The sequence below is a fragment of the Thermobia domestica genome, chromosome 9, assembly GCF_964235325.1.
Source record: "Thermobia domestica chromosome 9, izTheDome1.hap1.1, whole genome shotgun sequence".
In the NCBI taxonomy this organism is placed as follows: domain Eukaryota; kingdom Metazoa; phylum Arthropoda; class Insecta; order Zygentoma; family Lepismatidae; genus Thermobia; species Thermobia domestica.
Genome location: NC_137462.1, coordinates 4,118,457 through 4,139,163, shown reverse-complemented (window position 1 = coordinate 4,139,163; position 20,707 = coordinate 4,118,457). Strand labels below are relative to the sequence as shown.

Here is a 20,707-nt window from a genome sequence, read left to right as displayed (position 1 = left end):
AAAAATGCATTGGTTTTGACAGTTTTCGAAAATTTGGGTTCAGGCTCACTTTCTCGTGAAATGGCCCTCATGTTCTGCTCGGACGATCTAATGTTTCTGCATTAATGAACATTATTACGGTGGATTTTTTTTTTTTTTTTAATAAGCAATATCATGTCGCAGTTTGGTTCATAAAAGGTAGAAGTGGGATTCAAACGAAACTTGAATAGTAAAATGCAATGCATCTGTGATCATAATTTATTACCGAAGTAAGCTATTTTTGCGATAAAATCAGTATAACATTGTCTTTACTTCGTGGTATAGTACTCTCTTTAGATCTCACATATAGTTAAAAGTTCAGCAATACATGTTCCCTCGAAAGCCCGACATTTTCCTTTAGATGCCTTTTAGGTTCACAATGGCATTAACACTAATATACTACGAACTGCACAACATACTATTGAAGACTGGCCGCAGAATTGATGGCAAGATCATATATAGTTTGACATTTTATGAAATTGGACTGGGGACATGGTGGTTCAGTGATAAAAAACTCACTTTTAACTTGTAGGGGGCCCAATTTTGATTCCAAACCAAGTGAGTTTGTGGTGGACAATATCGTGTCGCGATTTTTCCGGGGTTCTCCCGCATTCTTTTACTTTCTGGTTCTACCAACTCTTTCATTATCTTTTACCTTCATTAATCATCCCGTCTCCTTTAGCTTAAAGGGCGTAACCGTGGGACGCAAAACTAGAAATTTAATTCTTTAAATTATATCTGGAAATGTGGGTATGGAGAAGAATGGAGATAATTAGCTGGTTCGAGTGGAAAACGAATGATAGGGTGTTAGAAATGGTGGGGGAGAAAAGAACTATTTTAGATATTATTAAGAAGAGAGAGACTGGCTGGAACATTGACTAAGAAGGAACTTATCATAAGGGACGTTTTAGAGAATATGGTGGCAGGAAAGAAAGGGAGGGGACGAAGGAGACTACAATTAATGGACGATATCAAAACAGAGAAATTATATGTGAAGACGAAGAGATTAGCGGAAGACCGTGGAGCATGGAAGCTTCTCAATTCCTTCAAGTGACTTGCCAATAATGGCAGAATACCTATGATGATGATGATGACAACTGGAAATAAAGCTCGTCAATGGACTTATCTTACCCTGCATTTTACCGTCTCCTTTAGTTTACACAGCATAACTATGAGACGTAAAACTAGAAGATTTCATTTCATTTTTTTCTTACCCTACATTTCGAGACGCAGAACCTCAGCTTGTTTTTCCGGAAACTAGATCACTAGTAAAAACACTAGTATCTTACTACAATATGAGTTATGAAATTACCGTTTGTGTTAAATTACCTGTAATTTGCGATTTTGATTTTGGAGTAAGAATGGAGGTTCACTTCGTGGCCTTCTTAAATTTCAATTTCCCGTTTCTTGGTAACATTCAAAACCAGCTACGAACTTAGACAATCTGTGGCATGATAAAGTCACTATTTGTTTCTTTCCAAAATATCATTGTGATTGCGTTTTCTCTACTTTGCTTTTCATTATCATACTTGTTTGTGATAGTACCAAAATTGTTTATTATTTCATGTACACGTAGTAAAATAAATAATAACTATTCTCCTCCGCTGCTTAAAATGCTGTACAAAAGTGTTTGCTAAGCAAAATGCGAGTAATATAAATGTATGTATTTGGTACTCTTTTTTTTTTTTTTTTTTTTTTTTTTTTATGACTAAAGCAATTACCAAAATTGTTACCCAAGTGTTGTTAATATATTTAATGTTTTTCATTTCATTTCATTTTCATCCATAAGTCATACATGAAGCTCAAAGGAAAACGAGCGTATGAATCGGACACGTCAATAAATAGATACAAAGAAATAGCTATTACATACTAAAAGACAATAACGCTATGGTATTATATGAGACAAAATTACACTATACAATCTACAAGCTGCATTTAGCAGATAGCTATTCATCTACTGAACAAAAACAATTGTCCAATAGATACTTCTTTGTAACTGATTTAAATACATTCATTGATTCAATGTTACGAATATTTTTAGAGAGGTTATTATATAATGTTGGACCTAAGTATATGAGACCGTTTTGAAACAATGCTGTATGGTGATTTTGAATGTGGAGATTTTCCCTATGTCTAGTATTATGACAGTGAAAGTTTCCTTTATTGGCAAAGAATGTATTAAGATTTTGGCGCGTGAAAATTAGTAACTGTAATATATAAAGACGCGGCAGTGGTAATATTTGTAGTCTTATGAAAAGTTTTTTACATGGTTCGTTTACTCTCGCATTCGCTAATACTCTAACAACTTTTTTTGAATACGGAAGATTAATTTACTTCTTGAATCATTTCCCCAGAAGATAATGCCATACATTAACAAAGATTGAAAGGTAACAAAATAAATGCTTCTACAGCTATTTATATCCAAAATATTTTTAATAACTTTCAAGGCATAGGAAACATTATTAAGTTTTTGTGCTAACGACATTATGTGAGTATCCCAAGTAAGGGTGTTACTTATATGAAAACCTAAGAATTTTGTTGAAGTTACATACTTTAAGTCAGAATTCATGATTGATACATTTATGCCATGAGTATGTTTGTTTCGTAAATGATGAAAGTTCAGGGCCACCGATTTTTCTGTATTTACTTTTAAACCGTGCAAAGTAAACCATTTCTGTAATTGATTGTTTATGTTTTTTATTTCCTGTTGCAGTGTATCGTGTTTTTCACCTGTAATGAGAATACTTGTATCATCTGCATATAAGGTTGACTCCCCTGAGTGAATATAGCTAGGAAGATCATTAACATATAGCAGAAAAAGGACAGGTCCCAAAACCGAGCCCTGTGGAACACCGCTTAAAACTGGGTTGGATTGTGACAAGAAATGACTACGGGATAACGTTTCTTTATCCGTGTATATTATTTCGACCGATTGAGTCCGGTTTTCCAGATAGGATCTTAACCAGTCATTTACTACTCCGCGCAAGCCATAGGCTTTTCTTTTCTCAATTAGCATATTATGGGGCACTAAATCAAAAGCCTTTGACAAATCTAGAAATACCTAAACACTTTTTCCCATTATCCAATGCTTCCCGAACCTGTTTAATATAATTATACATTGCTGTAGTTGTTGATTTGCTCTTTTGAAATTCTTGCTGCGATGTAGAAATAATGTTGTGCTTGGAAAGAAAAGCAACAATTTGGTTAAGTATTGCAGATTCAAATATCTTTGAGAAAGGAGAAAGTATTGAGATTGGTCTAAAATTATCTTCATTTGTTTTTACGCCTTTCTTGTGAAGAAGGTTAATTTCTGCATGTTTTAATCTGTCAGGAAATTCACCGAGTTGAAAAGACAGATTTATTAAGTAATGTAACGGTTTTGCTAAATGAATACTTCTTCTTTTTACTATGGACATTGGTATTTCATCTAGACCCGTGGACCATTTATTTTTAGATCGTTTAATTATTGTTAAAATTTCATTTTCCGACACTGGACGGAGAAACATTGAGTTATTTATTTTGTTAAACAATAACTGCTCTGAAGGAGGCTGACTATTTGGACCAATAGTTTTCTGAATATTCATAAAGTGATTGTTGAAAAGATTGTCAATAATAAATGGATCACTAGTAAGATTGCTGTTTGATTCAATTTCAATGTTTTCTTCAATTACTCGTTCTTTAGTATTAGTTTCATCTTTTACTATACTCCATAATGTGGCGGTTTTATTTTCAGATTTTATTATGCGTGTTGAGTAATATCGTGTTTTTATCAATTTTAAGATATTTTTATGTCGTTTTATACCTTTTATAGTACTCTGTCATGTTACTTGTTAACTCGCCTCTCTTATATGCTAAATTTAAAGATCTTAACTTCGTACTAGAAACTTTAATCGCAGGAGTTATCCAAGATTTGTTATTTTTTATTGGAATTGGGCGAAGTTTCCTAGGAAATGCCTCATTCAAGTAACGAGTGTATGTATCATGGAAAATGTTCCAAGCTTCAGTTATGGATTTTTTGGTGTATATTTCCTTCCAGGTTTCATGACTTGAAATGGGAGATATTTATTTCATTAAAAATCCTTGTGTATGCGGATTTGACTTTCGAGCATAGGCACCGATTTGGAGGGGGGGGGGGGGCAGAACACTTTTTACCCCCTCAATATTTAAAGGTGGGGTTCTCACCCCTCCAATATAATCCAGTCGAGGAAGAATTAACAAAGAGGAGCAAGAATGTCTGTCGTAAACTTCGTCGTGCCTTTAATTCAATATGAAGAATTATTCAATATAAAACGCCATTTTCAAAATGGTTTTTAAGAGTCCACTGAAGCTTCAACCAATACTCTGGCAGCACTAATAGGACAAGTGAAGATGAATGTGTTGTGCAAAGTTGGAATGAAGTTCCCAAATTTTGAACTTGAGTTTGTTTTAATGGCTTTAGGCAAATTTGACTTAGGTAGTGAATTTCGCAGCGGAGCGGATGAAGTAAAATAGTGTGGGGGGGGGGGAGGAGAAGGAGACCTTCATCAAACGATTGATAGAAAACGGCTGAATATGACGATATTTATTGTTTGGCCCCTCCAATATTTTCTTCAAGTCGGCGCCTATGCTTTCGAGTGTCTGTTTTGATTAGCTTTTTGTACAATGGAAATATTTAAATGAAATAATTGAGCTTCATGATCCGAGAAGCCACTATTTATGACTGTAACTGTACCGTTTATATATTTTTTTGTTATAAAGTAATTGATCGAGTGCGCTACGACTATGATAATTGAGTTTTAGTTTTGAATTATTAATACATTTTGAATACTTCCAAACCTATAATGAACAATTTAAAAATCAATACACGGTCAATAAATGACTGGACAAAAGGCTTAAAAAATCCCATTACAGTGTTACAGCGATGAAACTTACGAGATTTGTAATCTGGGTGTGAGAACTCCGCATACTACCGAGACGAGTTTCAGACGCGCTGCTAAGCAAAGAAGATTGTTCAGGTGGCATCAGTCAGTTGAATCATTGTATTTGCAGTATCAGATGCCACAAAGTATTCGATTTTTGACGACTGAGAGTAACAGGCCAGGTAACATGAGAGTATGACTACTGTGTATAGTGTCGAGTTTAAGTTCTGAACACAGGTGTATGAGTGGTCGCTGCGGCACCTAGTAAGCGTCCTATATATCATTACGAATTTGACCATTTCTGCCGCTGATGCCATTGCACGTGAGTGCCGAAGAACAATCTGAACAACATTGCAACCGAACTCGGTGTGAGGCATGTGACAGCTTACAGTGTAGTCTATAAACACGTGCAATACCGGAAGATGTGTGCAGCTTGGATGCCAAAAACTCTTACTGATGAACAGAAGTTCTGCACATATGGGATCAGTCTGACACATAACCTTCGGTACTTCACAGAGGACGAAGGTTTTCTGGATAGAATTGTGGCAGTGGGTGAGGTTATATAAGCCGGTATGAGCAAAGAGTAAACGTGACATCAAGGATGGAAATACAAGTCATCCAAGCGACCCAAGACGACCAGATAACTGGAATTTCTTGGCAAGGTGATGTTCATATTCTTCTTGGATCATCCATTTCACTCCATGTCCAATTCTCATTCACTTCATCCAACACGGTGAGAAAGTTACTGCTGCTCTGCTCTCTGACATCTTGCAAAACGTTGAGACGTGCAGTCAAGAACAAGCGCCGTGGCCTCTTGTCACGAGTTAATCCTACTTCAAAACAATGCATGTCCCACGTTGCCAGACATATTATGGACAACATCGTGAAAATGGGTTGCGAATGTTTGGCTAATCTCATCTGCAGCCGTGACCTGTCCCCGTGTGGCCTTCACGTATTTAGCCCACTGAAACGCGCCCTACTTAGCCTCTGAGGCGGTCCTGATTGCTGCTCATAGCAGCCATTACAGGGCATAAAAAAATACGATGAAGCGTTAGGATGCCTGCCTCAACAACGGAGGAGAATATGCCGACCAGCATTAAAAAATAAGTTTGTAAAAAAAAAAAAAAAAAAAAAAAACAGTCTATTTGCTGACCATACCAAATATGTATACATGTATTGAGTAATAGAGGAAAAAGAAATTCTTTGTGACACCATATTTAAGAGATGCAAATTCGGTTAAATTCAAAAGTGTTTGCTTCTGTAGATTTTTAAAAGGAAAAAGTGTGAAGCTAAAATTTCGAAAAATACGTTTTAAAAATATTCCAGAAGAGTTGCTTATGGATAATCCTCAGTGCCGTCTCGTACGTCTCACGTAGTGTATTGAAATGAGACCAGCTTTACTTAGAAATATTTATAATTGAATCTAGTATTATTTTGCCTTCTTTTACAATATTATTTGGTATATTATTTCTTATATCAAGGTGTATGACTGGTTGTTATCAATCTAATTCATACGGTCTTTGCTACACTCCACATCATTTGTTCGTACTTTTTTTTCTGAATGACAGTAACAACAAACGAAGTGCGAGTTTTTGAAAGCGTGTTGTTTATTCCTTACAAATAAACTAATTTTTGTTTTCAAGAGCTTTCATATAGTATCTGACATTATGCCGTCATTAATAGCGTACTCCGATTTCTGGCCTATGAAAGAAGACTTGCAAACAGTAATTAGTTCATTTACTAGAGACTATAGGGTGACCAAAATGTAACGCAACCCATGAAGGTACTCAAAAGATATTGAAAATGGCCAGCATTTATTGCTTCAGACCAATCTGATAGACAATCTGCGTAAAGACTTCTGTAGACTATTCGTTATTGATGCATTGATATTCGTAATTTGTCCTTGGTGAGAACCTCGGCCTTTTACTTCGGGAGCATGACTCTCCTAGTTTCCTTGAACTTATCATACTTACGTTTAATAGTTCATTTTGTTCGGAGATTCCTTCTCGGAGTGCGTTTCTCTGTAGCGTGCTGCGATGATTTCGTAACTCAAAACTCCTTATGTACTCTCCCAGAATGAGAATTTTTCCACCAGTGTGTACACCATGCTGCTGTGGAACTGTATTTCAAACATAGATGGACATTTTGTCCTCTGAACCTCACTCGCCCTCACCCTGTGACGGCCCTTCTGTACTCCTCAACCTCACTCTCGTGGCTCCTCACTCGCTTTCACCCTCATCACTCTACAATCTCACTCGCTTTAACCCTACTGCCACTTAATACCCCTCAGTCGCCTCAAGTTCTCTCAGTACTCCTCAATCTTAGTCGCCCTTACCCTCACGTTTTAACTGAGGGAGAGTGAAGTTCAGGGGTAACCTCATGAGAGCTGTCCACCTATGTCTATAAGTTAGGTGTCTATTATCACCATCTATTACAAAAGAAAAATAAAGATTAAATATTTGCGCTATTGGTCACTGTGTTTGCCTTCCTTTCTAGATTTTTATGTTCTTTGCTACTTTTAAGTTAGAAGTAGTGTTGTCATAAACTCATTTGTACATTATTTTTGGCTGTATGTGGCAAGCAGTTTAATTCTCTTTCATTTTAAAAGGATTGTCACTTGCAAGCAATGTTTCTCTGTGTGCGTTTTCTCGCTCAGAGGATGCAGACGACTAGCTTGTCCTTGGCCAGTGCTTCTCTAGCCAATCAAAGCTCTGTCCGCTCTTACGTCATCCAGCACGAGAAACTCACGCAAACAGCGAGAACTAAAGAGAATTGGCGGTAGGCAGCACTACTTGGCGCCGAAACAACAAGCAATGTAACAGCACCCGTACATTGCTGCAGAACTCAATCACATTATTATATAATTCTAACATTCGTATATCAGTTTATATTCCAATATATAAAAAGCATCGATACATCTTGTTACTGTAATCTCCATTACCTAATATCAAGTGATGTAACCATGTAAGTATAGTTAATTATTAAAATTTTCAAGTCCATTTGTGCGTATTGATTGTGTTTTGCATGTTATCTCCTCATGCCTCGCTGTAATCAGTTTATGTGCGTGGTACCGAAAATAATTCTTACTTATTGTTTGTGGTGTTTATTATCTTTGAAAAATATGATGCTGAATCTTTAGCGTATAAGCATATTTAAAGGTTGTATTTGGAATCTTTGCTTATGTGTAGTTGGCATTAAAAGGAGCTATTATTTGTAATAACTTGTTTCATCGTCAACGCTCGGGCAAAACATTCTATTTACGACTATCTAATGTAATGTTTGCTCTCTTTGGATTACTATCCTATGGAGTAAACGTTATAGTATGAACGTTACTGTGAGGAGATATCAAACTACAATATATACAATATGCTAGTAAACGGTTGTTCACATTTTTCTTATACAGTATATAAATTAATAATAATAATAATAATAATAATAATAATAATAACTATTCCAGCAGACTAAAAGGTATCAACTGCAAAAGATTGGCAATGAACGGAGTGCCATAACAATTAGTGTCTCTTGATTTCCTCGAAGACTATTCACCGTCGAGTATGTCAATCGATTTGATATAAATCTTATCTTTTAATAATATCGTACTGAACAAAAAATTACGAGTTAGCCATAATGTTACGCTATAGCTCATTAATGATACTCTCGTCCATTTCAGGATTAGTTGCGTCTTAATAGGTAGGCGATTACCGTACAGTATTCTCAGCCTGGTTCGTTACTCCTTTAAAATTTGCTTTAGAATGTATCGTTTCAACTACTAGAGCCCTTTGATTAGACCAAGATTGTTTGCATCTTACATTACCTATATTGCTAATGTTAAATGAACGCAACTATGATGTGCTATGAAGCACTTTGGGGATCTCCACCACTGCTTTGATACAGTGAAACACAACCGTGTGTGTGTTTGTAAATGAGAAACACAAATTTAAAGTAGTAGTTAATATGTATTTTGACTCATTCTTAACGTGTTGAAGTGTGTTTGTGTAGAGAATGCCGGCTATGAAACTTTAAAATGTTAGACAATTCTCAGGCAACAACTGGATCACACCTGACGTAGATGATGATGTTGACCCAAACTTATTTTAAAATATGTAGTTCCTCCTTATGAAGTTTCCGCCTTTCCCCATTCCCGTTCCTCTTGGGTCCAAATATTCGTCTCAGAATTTTATTCTCAAATAATTTCAGTCTGCGTTCTTCCCTCAGAGTAAGTGACCATGTTTCGGAACCATAAAGCATAACGGGCATGATTATCATTTTATATATTTTAAGCTTTAAATTCCTTGACAGAATTCGCGACGACAAAATGTTTTGAACTGAATAATAACAAGAATTTCCTGATTTCAGTCGACATTTAATTTCTTTGCGGGTCTGGTAATACTGATCCAAGATATTTGAAAGTATCTACTGTGTCGAAAGTATTAATTGATATTTTAGCGCATTCATAATTTGCCGTATTACGATCCTTGTGAACTTCCTTGTAGTTAGATTTCTCTGTATTTACTCATGTCCCTGCAAGCGTTTAATAAGGCCTCTACATTTCTTTCGATTGTTCTCCTATCAGATTTACATCATCAGCATACACCATAACCTGGTGAATACCATTCAACTCTAGGCCCTGGTTCCTATCCTTGATCCTATTTTCTTATAGCGTGTCTGATGAAGACAACATTAAGTTGTCGAAACCCTTACACTGTAATTTAGTTTTTAATAAAGAAGTGTATATACTCTGGTCAGAAGTGTTTATTATTTCTATCTCTGATGTACACTATCAGTCTATTCAAATAACTTTGTAAATGTTAACTTTAAATCTCGATGACCGACTGCGACTAAAATTCGCTATGTGCTGTTCATTAAAAATCGCTCACGATGCTGTGTCCGATTAACTCCAAACTTAGTTCCAGATCTAACTCCAAATCTAACCGACTCTGACAAAATACACTGAAGTATTTATACAACAAAGACATTTACACTGCAGCACGTGGCTCCCAAAATTTGGGTCAAAATCATACACGTGCGTATGAGATTTATCTGAAGAAATCTTAATTAACCATTTTTTCTTAAAATTGAGCGTCATGTTAGCACTCTGCATTTTACATAACTTATGTAACGCTATCTGTTGCAATGTGTTTGTATTAACATAGGATCACAAAAATGCTTATAATCACATTCAACCTTTGAGACAATTTAGAACGTTAACAGCATTCACAGACTGTTTTTTACGAAACTAAAATTCCAAAATAAAACAAAAACAAACTTTGATACTCTTTCAAAAACATAGAATTAATATACATAATATTTCTAATAATGAGAAAGGGGGCGCGGTGGCTCAGTGGTAGAGCGTTCACTTCCGGTGCTTGGAGTCCTGATACGATCTCAGCTCACGCCGTGTGGACTTTGTGGTGGACAAACACCGTGGTCGCGGGTTTTCTCGAAGTTCTGCCCCGTGTGCGTGGGTTTCCTCGGGGTTCTCCCGTTTCCTCCCACTTTCTTCATTCCACCATTTCATTCATTACTCATCATCACCATCTCCTTTACCCTAACCGACATAACCGTGGGACGTAAAACTCAAAGATTTCATTTCATTTCGTTTTCGAAGCTCCTCCGTTTCCTCCCACTTACTCCATTCCACCATTTCACTCATTTCTCATTATAACCGTCTCCTTTAGCCTACCGGCATAACCGTGGGACGTTAAACTTAAAGTTTTTTAATTTTATTTTTTCTAATAATGAGAATAAAATAATAAACTCCTTGACAATATACATTTTTAAGTTAATAAAAAATAACTTATTTTCTCGTAAACGACGCATGAGAATTTACACAGCATTTTTTTCAGTTCAATGAAGTCTATCGATTCTTATATGTTGATGTTTGGACATTTTTCTTTTTTTGAATGTTAATAATATTGTTGAACATCCAGTTTGCTTTTATACGTACCAAATACTTACGAGACTTAAGCTCCATTTTGTTACCATTATCCAGAAAATGCATGTTGTTTCGTAGAAGCCTCACGTCATCATTAACTTATCTCGAAATTTAGAATCTACGTAGGCTCATCAATAAAGACAGATCATCAGTGTTTATAAGGTGAATGCAACAGCAAGGCACAGAAAACGAAACACGTCTGTGTAGTGGGAGAAGTAACGAATAGATCGAGCAAGTTTGAAGGCCATGACGTCAGGAATGTGATTTTGGCAACCGTTCAAGCACACGTAATTTCAGTTTCACGTAAGACAACACGGAAGTAACACGCGAAGAACAGTACAAAAATTCTGTTGACTATCTTGCAAAGATCAACGTTTCGTGTGTACCCCATCCGCCATATAGCCCTGATTTAGCCCCTTGTGATTATTTTCTTTTTCCAACTTTGAAAAAACACCTCCGGGAACGGCATTTCGCATCTTCAGGGGCTGCAAAGGCGATTTTTAAGGATCTGTCCAGAAATGGCTTCCAAGATGTTTGTGATGACTGGCAAAAACGTTGGGACAAGTGCATTGCATGTAACGGCGACTATTTTGAAAAAGACCATTAACATTTGTACGATTAGTACAGGTAATTATGCTTTATTTATTTATTTATTTATTTATGATAATTCTTTATTGATCAGCCCCCATAAAAATAAAACCAAACTTATTCACTACAACTTAGAATTGCAGAAAACACAATAAAACATCTAATTTCCTACTTTTAAACAAAACGATACTAACTTTTTGTCATTCGTTATCAGAAGCAAGAAAATCTGAATATTCCATGTGTGATTCCATTACAGAAGTTTTCTCCCTGAGTTGTTACCTTCCCATCTTTCTTCTTAATGTCATTTAAAGTTCCTAGGCATTTTTTACTTATTTCTGTTCAATTGTGCTACTCTGCAAATGGTTCTGATAACCTATTGCTTTCAATACACTGTTTATGTATTTATGTTGCCATAATCTTAATACTGCCATAATTTTAATAATTTAATATTGCATTTTAAATAATGTTCTTTTGCCCCAATCAAAATGGTGGATATTATGGAATTCTAATCATCTACGTTACAAAATGTTGATTACTTTGTAAAATTTCTTATGCATAATTTTTAGTTTTTGAAAATATATTCGAACATTAGTGAAAATTGAATTAATTTAACCAAATGTTGCACGATATTAAAATGGTATGTTTGTAACTGTTAAAAATACATATATGTAACTACTAAAGAACGTGTCTATCCCTGAAAACAGAAGACACACAATCTCAATTTAACACGGTATTTTTTTTTTTTTTTTTATGTATATAGTATATAGACATAACTATGAGGGAGGATCAAATGAAAATCTTGAAAGTGCAATAGATTTTAGAATGTAATAATGAATAGAAAATCTTACCTCTTATTTTTCAACGTAGTCCCCTTGACGTTGGATGCAAATATTCCACCGTTTCGGAAGTGCATGGATACCACTTTGGAAGACTTCTTTTGGTCGAGATTTTAGCTACTCGTGCACCGCATTTTTCACCTCCTCATCACTATTACCATAGTTACTTTTGTCATTTATTGCCTCTTGAGATATGGGATGGAATCTATTCAGCTTCTACTATGGACGAGAAATTTAATTCTTTCTTAGATGCATACTTGCACTGTTTTCATGTAGCTTTTCCTCTCATCCCAATTAGTAAATGTAATAAAATGAGGAAAAGTTGGGTTACAACTGGTATTCGTAACTCTAAACGAAATTTAATTAAGTATGCTAAATTGCTTAATGATACAAATGTTTCTGATGTATTCAGAAATTATATTAAAAAGTATTAACAAACATATAAGAAAGTTATTAAGAGAGCAAACTTAATGCATAATTCGAAAATAATTAATAATTTTAGAAATAAAATTAAAACTATGTGGAATATTCAGTACCGGATTTACATATAAGCTAAACAAGCTATAGCTTAGGGCCCCACTCTCATGGGGGCCCCAAAAATTAAAGGAAACAACTGAATGTACATTTCCAAAATATAAGGAAAATAATAAATAAAATAAAATCCACATATAGCAACAGTGCTTCGTGTTGTGTAGACTTCTATGATGTAAGTAATGGGGTCCCTTTTCCTAGTCTGCTTCCTAAAATATCGCTAGTTTCTTCATTTCTGTATATAAAGTGCGTACGTTCATCTTGATACTTAAAGGGTCCCATTACCTTCAATAGCTTAGGGCCCCACTACACCTAAATCCGACTCTGGGAATATTATCCTCCAGTCGGTACAGACAAATAAAGGTGATATTGCTAATTTGAATCACATCATTTTTAACAATAAAAGAATTACAAACCCTGCTGAAATTGCAAATAAATTTAATAATTATTTTATAACTTCTCCTCAGGTAGCTCTTGGTGCTCTATCCTACCAAGCTGATACAAGTGGTTCTTCAAACATACCTTCTTATCCAAAATGTATTTTTCTTACCCCAGTAACTATTGATGAAATATTAGCTATTATAAGAAAGATGAGAAATAGCAGTTCTGCAGGTTTTGATTAAGTACCATCCACTATTATAAAACAATCTGTTTCGATAATTGCTCCCCACCTGACTCATGTAATAAATTTTTCCCTAGAATCAGGCTTTTTCCCACAGCGGTTAAAAGTGGCTAAAGTGATCACTTGTTCAAAAAAGGCAGTAGTTACAATATTAAGAATTATCGCCCTATCTCGGTTTTGTCTGTATTTAAAAAAAAAAAAAAAGTTGAGACAGTAATATCAAATAGGATAAAGAATTACTTACATTCCAATAATTATAATCTAATATTATTATCACAACATGGTTTTGCAAAATTGCAGAATCAGTAGATTTACCAGTTAAAAAACTGGTAAATCTACTGATTCTGCAATTTTCGATTTTCTTAGTATTGTTATGCACGCGATTAATAAAAATGGGCAATTGGACTGTTTGTTGATCTTACTAAGGCATTTGATACTGTAAATCATGCTCTCTTACTTAAAAAATTATGCTTTTATGGTATAAGAGGAACTGCCAAAAAATGGATCGAGTCTTACTTGAAAGATAGGTATCTGGTAGTTCAAATTACGAACGATAAAAATGGCAAAATTCATAAGTTTAGTAGTTATAAAGGTAAAATACTAACTGGTGTACCTCAAGGATCATTGCTTGGCCCATTGCTCTTTCTTATATACATTAATGATTTGACACAAGAAATGTTGCCTAATAAGTGTGTTTTATTTGCTGATGACACCAATGGTATTATTACAGGTAACTCAGGACATGATATTGAATGTAATCTAAACACTGCATTTTCACGATTAAGTAACTGGTTAGGTAGCAATAACTTAGTTTTAAATAATGATAAAACATCCTTGCTAAATTTTTATCCTCTTCAAAATAAATTGATTCCTCATGTAATGGTAAATAACAAAAAAGTCGACTTTTCTATTTCAGCTAAATTTCTTGGTGTCACCATTAGTTCGAAACTAACTTGGAATGAGCATATTTTCTCAACTCATCAAAAAATTAAGTAGTATTTGTTTCGGCTTCCATAGACTAAAAGGGAATGTCACAATACAGGCTTTAGTTTCAGTGTACTATGCAAAATTCCATTCTTTGATAAGTTACGGTATTAGTTTTGGGTATTATTCTACTGAATGTATTAGCACGTTTCGCTTACAAAAGAAAGCACTAAGGGTTGTGTTTGGATTGTCACCAAAGTCTTCTTGCAAGCCCATCTGTTCGAGGTCAAAAAATATTACCATTACCTTGTCTGTACCTATATAAAATTATCTTGTTTACCGTAAGTAACAAACACTTATTTATTGAAAGCACTAACGTTCATAATTACAATACTCGATTCGTTAATAATTTGCATGTTACCCCCCCCCCCCATTTCTCGTTTTTTTGTTGTTTTTTTTAAAAAAAAGCATATATATTAACTATACAAACATTTTCAATAAGTTACCTGACTTTCTAAAGCAAAATAAATTATATTCTAGGTTTAAATCTGCTCTTCACAAATTCTTAGTAGATAAGTGTTACTACTTGGTAAATGAGTTTTTGAAGATAAAGTATAAATGTATTTTGTTAATTATGTTATGAATGTGTAAGCTTAAAAAAGACATGGTTATGTATGTATTTCTCTATTTGTAAGTTTTTATAGCATCTATATATATAATTATTTTGTAATTTTGACAACTGTATGCGTACTCGAGAATATTCTCATTTGTATGCAAAACAGGCAAATAAATAAATAAATATTGACATGGTTGCCTCCCATTGCTTCTTTGAGTGGTCAAAACACATGAAAGTCACTGGGGGTAAGGTCTGGTGAATAGGGTGGGTGAATGAATTGAATTGAATTGATTTTGAGTTTAACGCCCCGTTCAGCAGCGAGGCTATATGAGACGTAGACCTACTGATTAACGTGGAATCCGAACCACATGAGCTCCCGCCGGGAATCGAACCCGGGTCTCCCACGCCATAGGCGCGTGGTGGATGAATGAAATACTCAGATTTGATGTCATCGATAGTCTCAACGGTCAAACGGTAGTATACAGTCGGACGTTGTCATGCAGTAGGAGAACACCTGAGGGCACAAGTCCTTGTCGTTTATACCTGATTGCAGGGTGAAGTTAATTTTTCAGCAGGTTTCAATACGAGGCACTGGTTACTGTCACTCCTTTTTCATGTTCTGTTCCAAAATTACTTCCTTTGCATCCCAGAAGAGAGTGAGTATGACCTTTCCTAGTGATGGTTGAGTGCGTTTTTTTTTTTTCCGGCGAAGAGCTATGCCGCCATTCCTTGCTCGCTTTTTTGGTTGATGACAGTGAATCCAGGTCTCATCACCTGTAACAATCCTGTCCAAAAATGCATCGCGTTCGGTGTTGAAACGACGCAAAAGTTCTTCACAGGCGTCGACGCGACGATCTTTCAGTTCAGCAGTCAACTGACGTAGGACCTATCTTGCAGATACCTTATTGAAATACAAAACATTATGCAGAATGTGTTGAGCTGAACCAAACCTAATATTCATGATTGTGGCGATTTCTTTCAGCATAATACGCACCTGTTTTCCTTTACAAGCTGTTCCGCTAACGCAATGTTTTAGTCAGTCACTACGTAGTGAGCTTGTCCCGGTCGAGGAGCATCCTTCACAGATGTTATCCCACTTCTAAACTTCCTACATTTCTCATATACTTGATGCAAGGACAAATACGAATCACCATACTTTGCTACCATCCTGCGATTAATTTAAATTGATTTTACACCTTTTCTGCTAAAAAAACCGGATCACGGAAAGCAGTGCATGTGGACAGTGGGGCAGCCATCTTGATACTGACACTACCGCGTTCGTCGTCATTCCAGCAACACTCTGTCACCTGTTGACTATTAAGTGCAACTTACGGCATATTACTGCCACGTATCGAAGCAATCGTCCAACTTTACGGCATTTGGTTGCATTTTAAAAGGTTTTCATTTCATCATCCCTCGTATAAAAATGTGTTCTGCAACTATGCAATTATTATTGGCAACGAACAACATACAACGCCGTAAAAGTTCGTTTTCGTCGAAAATCTCAGAAATTACGCATCATAATTTAGCATGAAGCATTTTATTTTGTTACGGTCGATGTAACCTATCAACTGATACATGTCTTATCTTTGGACGATCTTTTAGATAAATTGAAAATAAAATTCATTGTTTTCATTTTTTTTAAAGCCTGTGCACTAATGTAATGGACGGTCACCGATCGAGAGTTTATTCCGTAGTATTCCATCCTCTAAATCAAAATCAGTTCATATCTGGTGGCTGGGACAAAACCATTCAGTTCTGGGATGACCGACAAGAGCAAGCTATTAGACATATCCATGGTGTTCATATGTGCGGTGATGGATTGGACATCAGCCGGAATGGCAAAGAGGTCAGTATTAAAGTACAAACTACTTCCTTTTTTTAATATCTTTACGTAATATTTATCATTAATTGTTCTCGTTAAAGCATGCCTGATGAACTGACATTTGCTTGGGAGCGAGTCCTAGAAGTATTTTGTAGGTAAAGTGGAAAGATTGCCGTCTTGACCTAGGATATTGCAATTTTGCAACATACGAGATGCATTCAAGCTATAACCCCTCCATTTTTTTTTTTCTCGGGACTGGTAACAGATAGAAATATGCTGTTTGTTTTAAAATACGCCAGCACTGACATAGATGATAACATTGTACGGCACACAGAACTTTAGCGGCAGCGATAAGAGTGATGACTGTTTTTGATACTTACGATACTCGTAAAATCAGGAGCGTAAATAAGGGCCCCGCAGACCCCGCATTGTGGGGGGCCTCAAGCCATCGTGGGGCCCCAAATCGTGAAGTGGGACGTAGAGAAGAGGCCCCGCTCCACGCTGTCTGCGGGAGGGCACCCAAACCTTTAGTTATGCTACTGCCTAAAATGGTGACGTTTTCCTTACAACAACATTCATTTTCTCCATTATCGTGGTATTAAAGTTTAAATTAATTTCTAGTTGAGTGAGACATGTGATGATAGTGTCATGGATGTGTCTGATGTGCGTCCGTAGGTGTAATAGTTCCAAGAAGGCAGAACATCGTGTGACAACAAACATAAACAATCTCGGCCTCGCACAAGCCGGTCTGACGACAGTGTCCACAGATGTTACGCAAATGCAAACTTTGGAGGCGATGTGTTCCACACTCGTTCGGTGATCCTCCAAAACAACATTCTCCACTTGTTTTGATCATGTCGTCAGACCGGCTTGTACGGGGCCTAGATTGTCTTTTTTTTTTTTTTGTTTTGTTTGTTGTTGTTGTTGTTGTTGTTGTCACACGATGTTCTGCCTTCTTTGAACTATCGCACCCACGAACGCACATTGGACACATTCATGACACCATCATCACATGTCTCGCTCAACTGGAGATGAATTTTAAGCAGTGTCACACCACGCAAATGGAGAAAACTGCGAGTATCGTATCAAAAACAGTCATCACTCTCACCGCTGTTCCTAGAATTCTGTGTTCCATACGCTGCTGCCATCTCTGTCACGCATTGACAATGTGTGCTCGCACATTTTAAAATAAACAGTACGTTCCTATCTGTTACCAGTCCTGAGGAAAAAAATAAGTAGGGGTGTTATAACTTGAATGCACTTCGTAAACTTGCGTATTTAAAATTAACAGAATAACTAGAAAATGTAACCCTAACTCTATCGCGAGATAATATGCTCTTTAGAAAATACAATTAAGGAAATACAGATAAGGAATTATACCAAGCTGTGCTTAAGAACTACATTTGCATTGACGCGACAAAACAAGGAACCATGTCACTTCAGTCATGATGAATAATGATACAATAGACAGAAAGGGAAATAGAGTAGATTTTCTAGATTTTATATTACTTATAGTAACCGGTGGCCACTGGTTTGATCAATAGCCACCAGTTAATATTGAAAAAAAAAAAAAAAAAAAAAAAACGAAATGAAATCTTTGAGTTTTATGTCCCGCGGTTATGCCGGTTAGGCTAAAGGAGACGGTGATGATGAGTAATCAATGAAATGGTGTAATGAAGAAAGTGGGAGGAAACGGGAGAACCCCGAGAAAACCCACGCACATGGTGTTTGTCCACCACAAAGTTCACTTGGCGGGGGCCAGTTAATATTAGATCAAGATGTTTAACATCCTCTTAGGTATTAATTAACATCAATACCATCGTTCTATGCTTTACCGTTCACGAGATATTGGCCAGAAAATGTCCAATTTCCGGAGATTTAAGGAGCCATATCTCGGGAACTATAAGTTATAGATAGATGATATTGGTGTTGATCAATACGTAAGATGGTGAACATTTTGGTACCGAATAGTAACCGGTGGTCACTGGCCAGCTGGCCACCTTTGCCCAGATATTGACCAAAAACGTTCGGATTTCGGGAGATTTAATGAGCTATACCTCGGGAACCGTAAGTCATAGAGATGATATTTTGCGAATTTTTCAATTTTTAGCCCTCCATTTTGAACATGTCTTCGTAAAACAACATACCGTAGAACATTTTAACAGAACTCTTAAACAGATATTTGAAAAAAAAAATAATTTAGTACTCATGAAAATTATAATTAGATAGAATATTACAAAAATTGGTTAATGAGTATAATAATAATAATAAAGTACATAGAACAATTGGTATAAAGCCTGTAGAAGTTAATAAGAAAACGTAATTTTTTAAAGTTCGTTTTGGCAATGCTGTTGGAATATTCTCAACTGGTTTCGTTTGGATAATTTTGGCAAACCGTCAACCAAAAGGAAAGAAAAACGCTTTGGCTGTTCTTCAAGGCTTAAGTCTTCCCCGCTGGTCGAGTGGCTAACGCATGCGCTTTTGGTACATGATACATTTGGTTCCGGGTTCGCTTCTCGGTGATTCGGATTCCACTTTAAAATGTAGTTCTGCGTCTTATATAGGTTTGGTACTGAAGCTTTGAAACTATCTGAACACACTTTGAATTGTTAAACATTCCTTTTGTTTTGCAGATTTTGGCTTGTTCTTATACTCAGAAACAGGCGCTTCAACTCTATGAGTATTCAACTGGAAAATTAATTTGTGACCTGCAGCCTGATGTCTTCAATTCAAAGGTACGATTTCAATTCATCTACTCATACTTAATACTGATTGCTCTAAATTTCAATCGTGTTTTGTAGAAAGAAGCTTAGTTATAATATTAATGATAACAAAATTGTTTCATCTTTTTAAGAAAATCATTAAATCATTTTTGTATGGTATTGTAAAAAAAAAGTTAGCCACCAACTCAATACTTTGAATAGCTCAATACTTTTATTCATAGACTAGCTGAAATGGCCGTTCTTTGCATTGAGAGAATAGATTTATATAAAGTATTTTAATCCATTCCCCCTCATAGGATACGCATAGGGATGAATTTGGAGTTAAACAGCATCGACAGCGTTACTATTCATCTCATGGATTGGACATTGATATCGGACTTTTCTTCTTCCCACTCCATACCAATGCGACTGAACTTGAACTTCAACTGCGTCCGCAGTGTTAGTAATAATCTCAACAACACCAAAAACTATGGATTGACACTTTTATCGGTCGTTTACATGTCACCTCTCACGCATTCTTCCCTCTCAGAAAATGTACTAAAACCTAAGTTCGGCCTGGGTTCACTCATGTACCAAAAATAATCAAAATGGCGCAGCTAGGAGGAGACGGGAACAAATATCGTTACATTATAAGATACCCTACTTGCCCCTCTTAAAACGGGATTTTTTAAAAGACTGTGGAACACGGGTGCTTATTTTAAACAAATAACGTATACCAGTTTCATCTTCATAAATAAATAGGATCGTGAGATACTTAATTTTTCGCATAAATTTTGAACCCCCCGGTCCTCTTAGCATACGTATTTAAGTTAAAGTAACGTGAGAAAAGCTCAAGTTAGGCAATGGTCCACACGTGTACCAAAAATCATCAAAATCGTCCAGCAGTCTCGGGAGAGTTGAGGGACAAACATCATTACACTCATTTTTGTATGTATATACATAGGATTAAATCAATCAAACATGAGTCTTCTTTCATCATTTGAGATCCCCATTTTAAGCCAAGATATTAAAATTTCCTTCGTACAGTTGCAAGAATATGAGCTTTGAAAGAGATGTGAGTGGATACAGATTTTTAAACAACATTGTGTACTTAGATTTTCATAATTTTGAACTATATCTGAGGAAATGAAAAAAAATGCCCTTAGAAAGAGATCGTACCGTTGGTGAGAGGCTTACGGAGGCTTACGTACT

At 35.9% G+C, this 20,707-nt stretch overlaps 1 protein-coding gene across 4 annotated transcripts in view; it reads left to right on the top strand.

Annotated features, from left to right (window-relative positions):
* Nucleotides 1-20,707, top strand: part of LOC145694345 (striatin homolog) — a 77,283-nt gene that overhangs the window by 12,128 nt on the left and 44,448 nt on the right. For all 4 annotated transcript variants that reach the window (XM_081770474.1, XM_081770475.1, XM_081770473.1 and 1 more), the window contains exons 4-5: nt 16,616-16,817; nt 19,427-19,528. In XM_081770474.1, the coding sequence (XP_081626600.1) occupies nt 16,616-16,817; nt 19,427-19,528 (304 nt within the window). The remainder of the gene's footprint in view (nt 1-16,615; nt 16,818-19,426; nt 19,529-20,707) is intronic.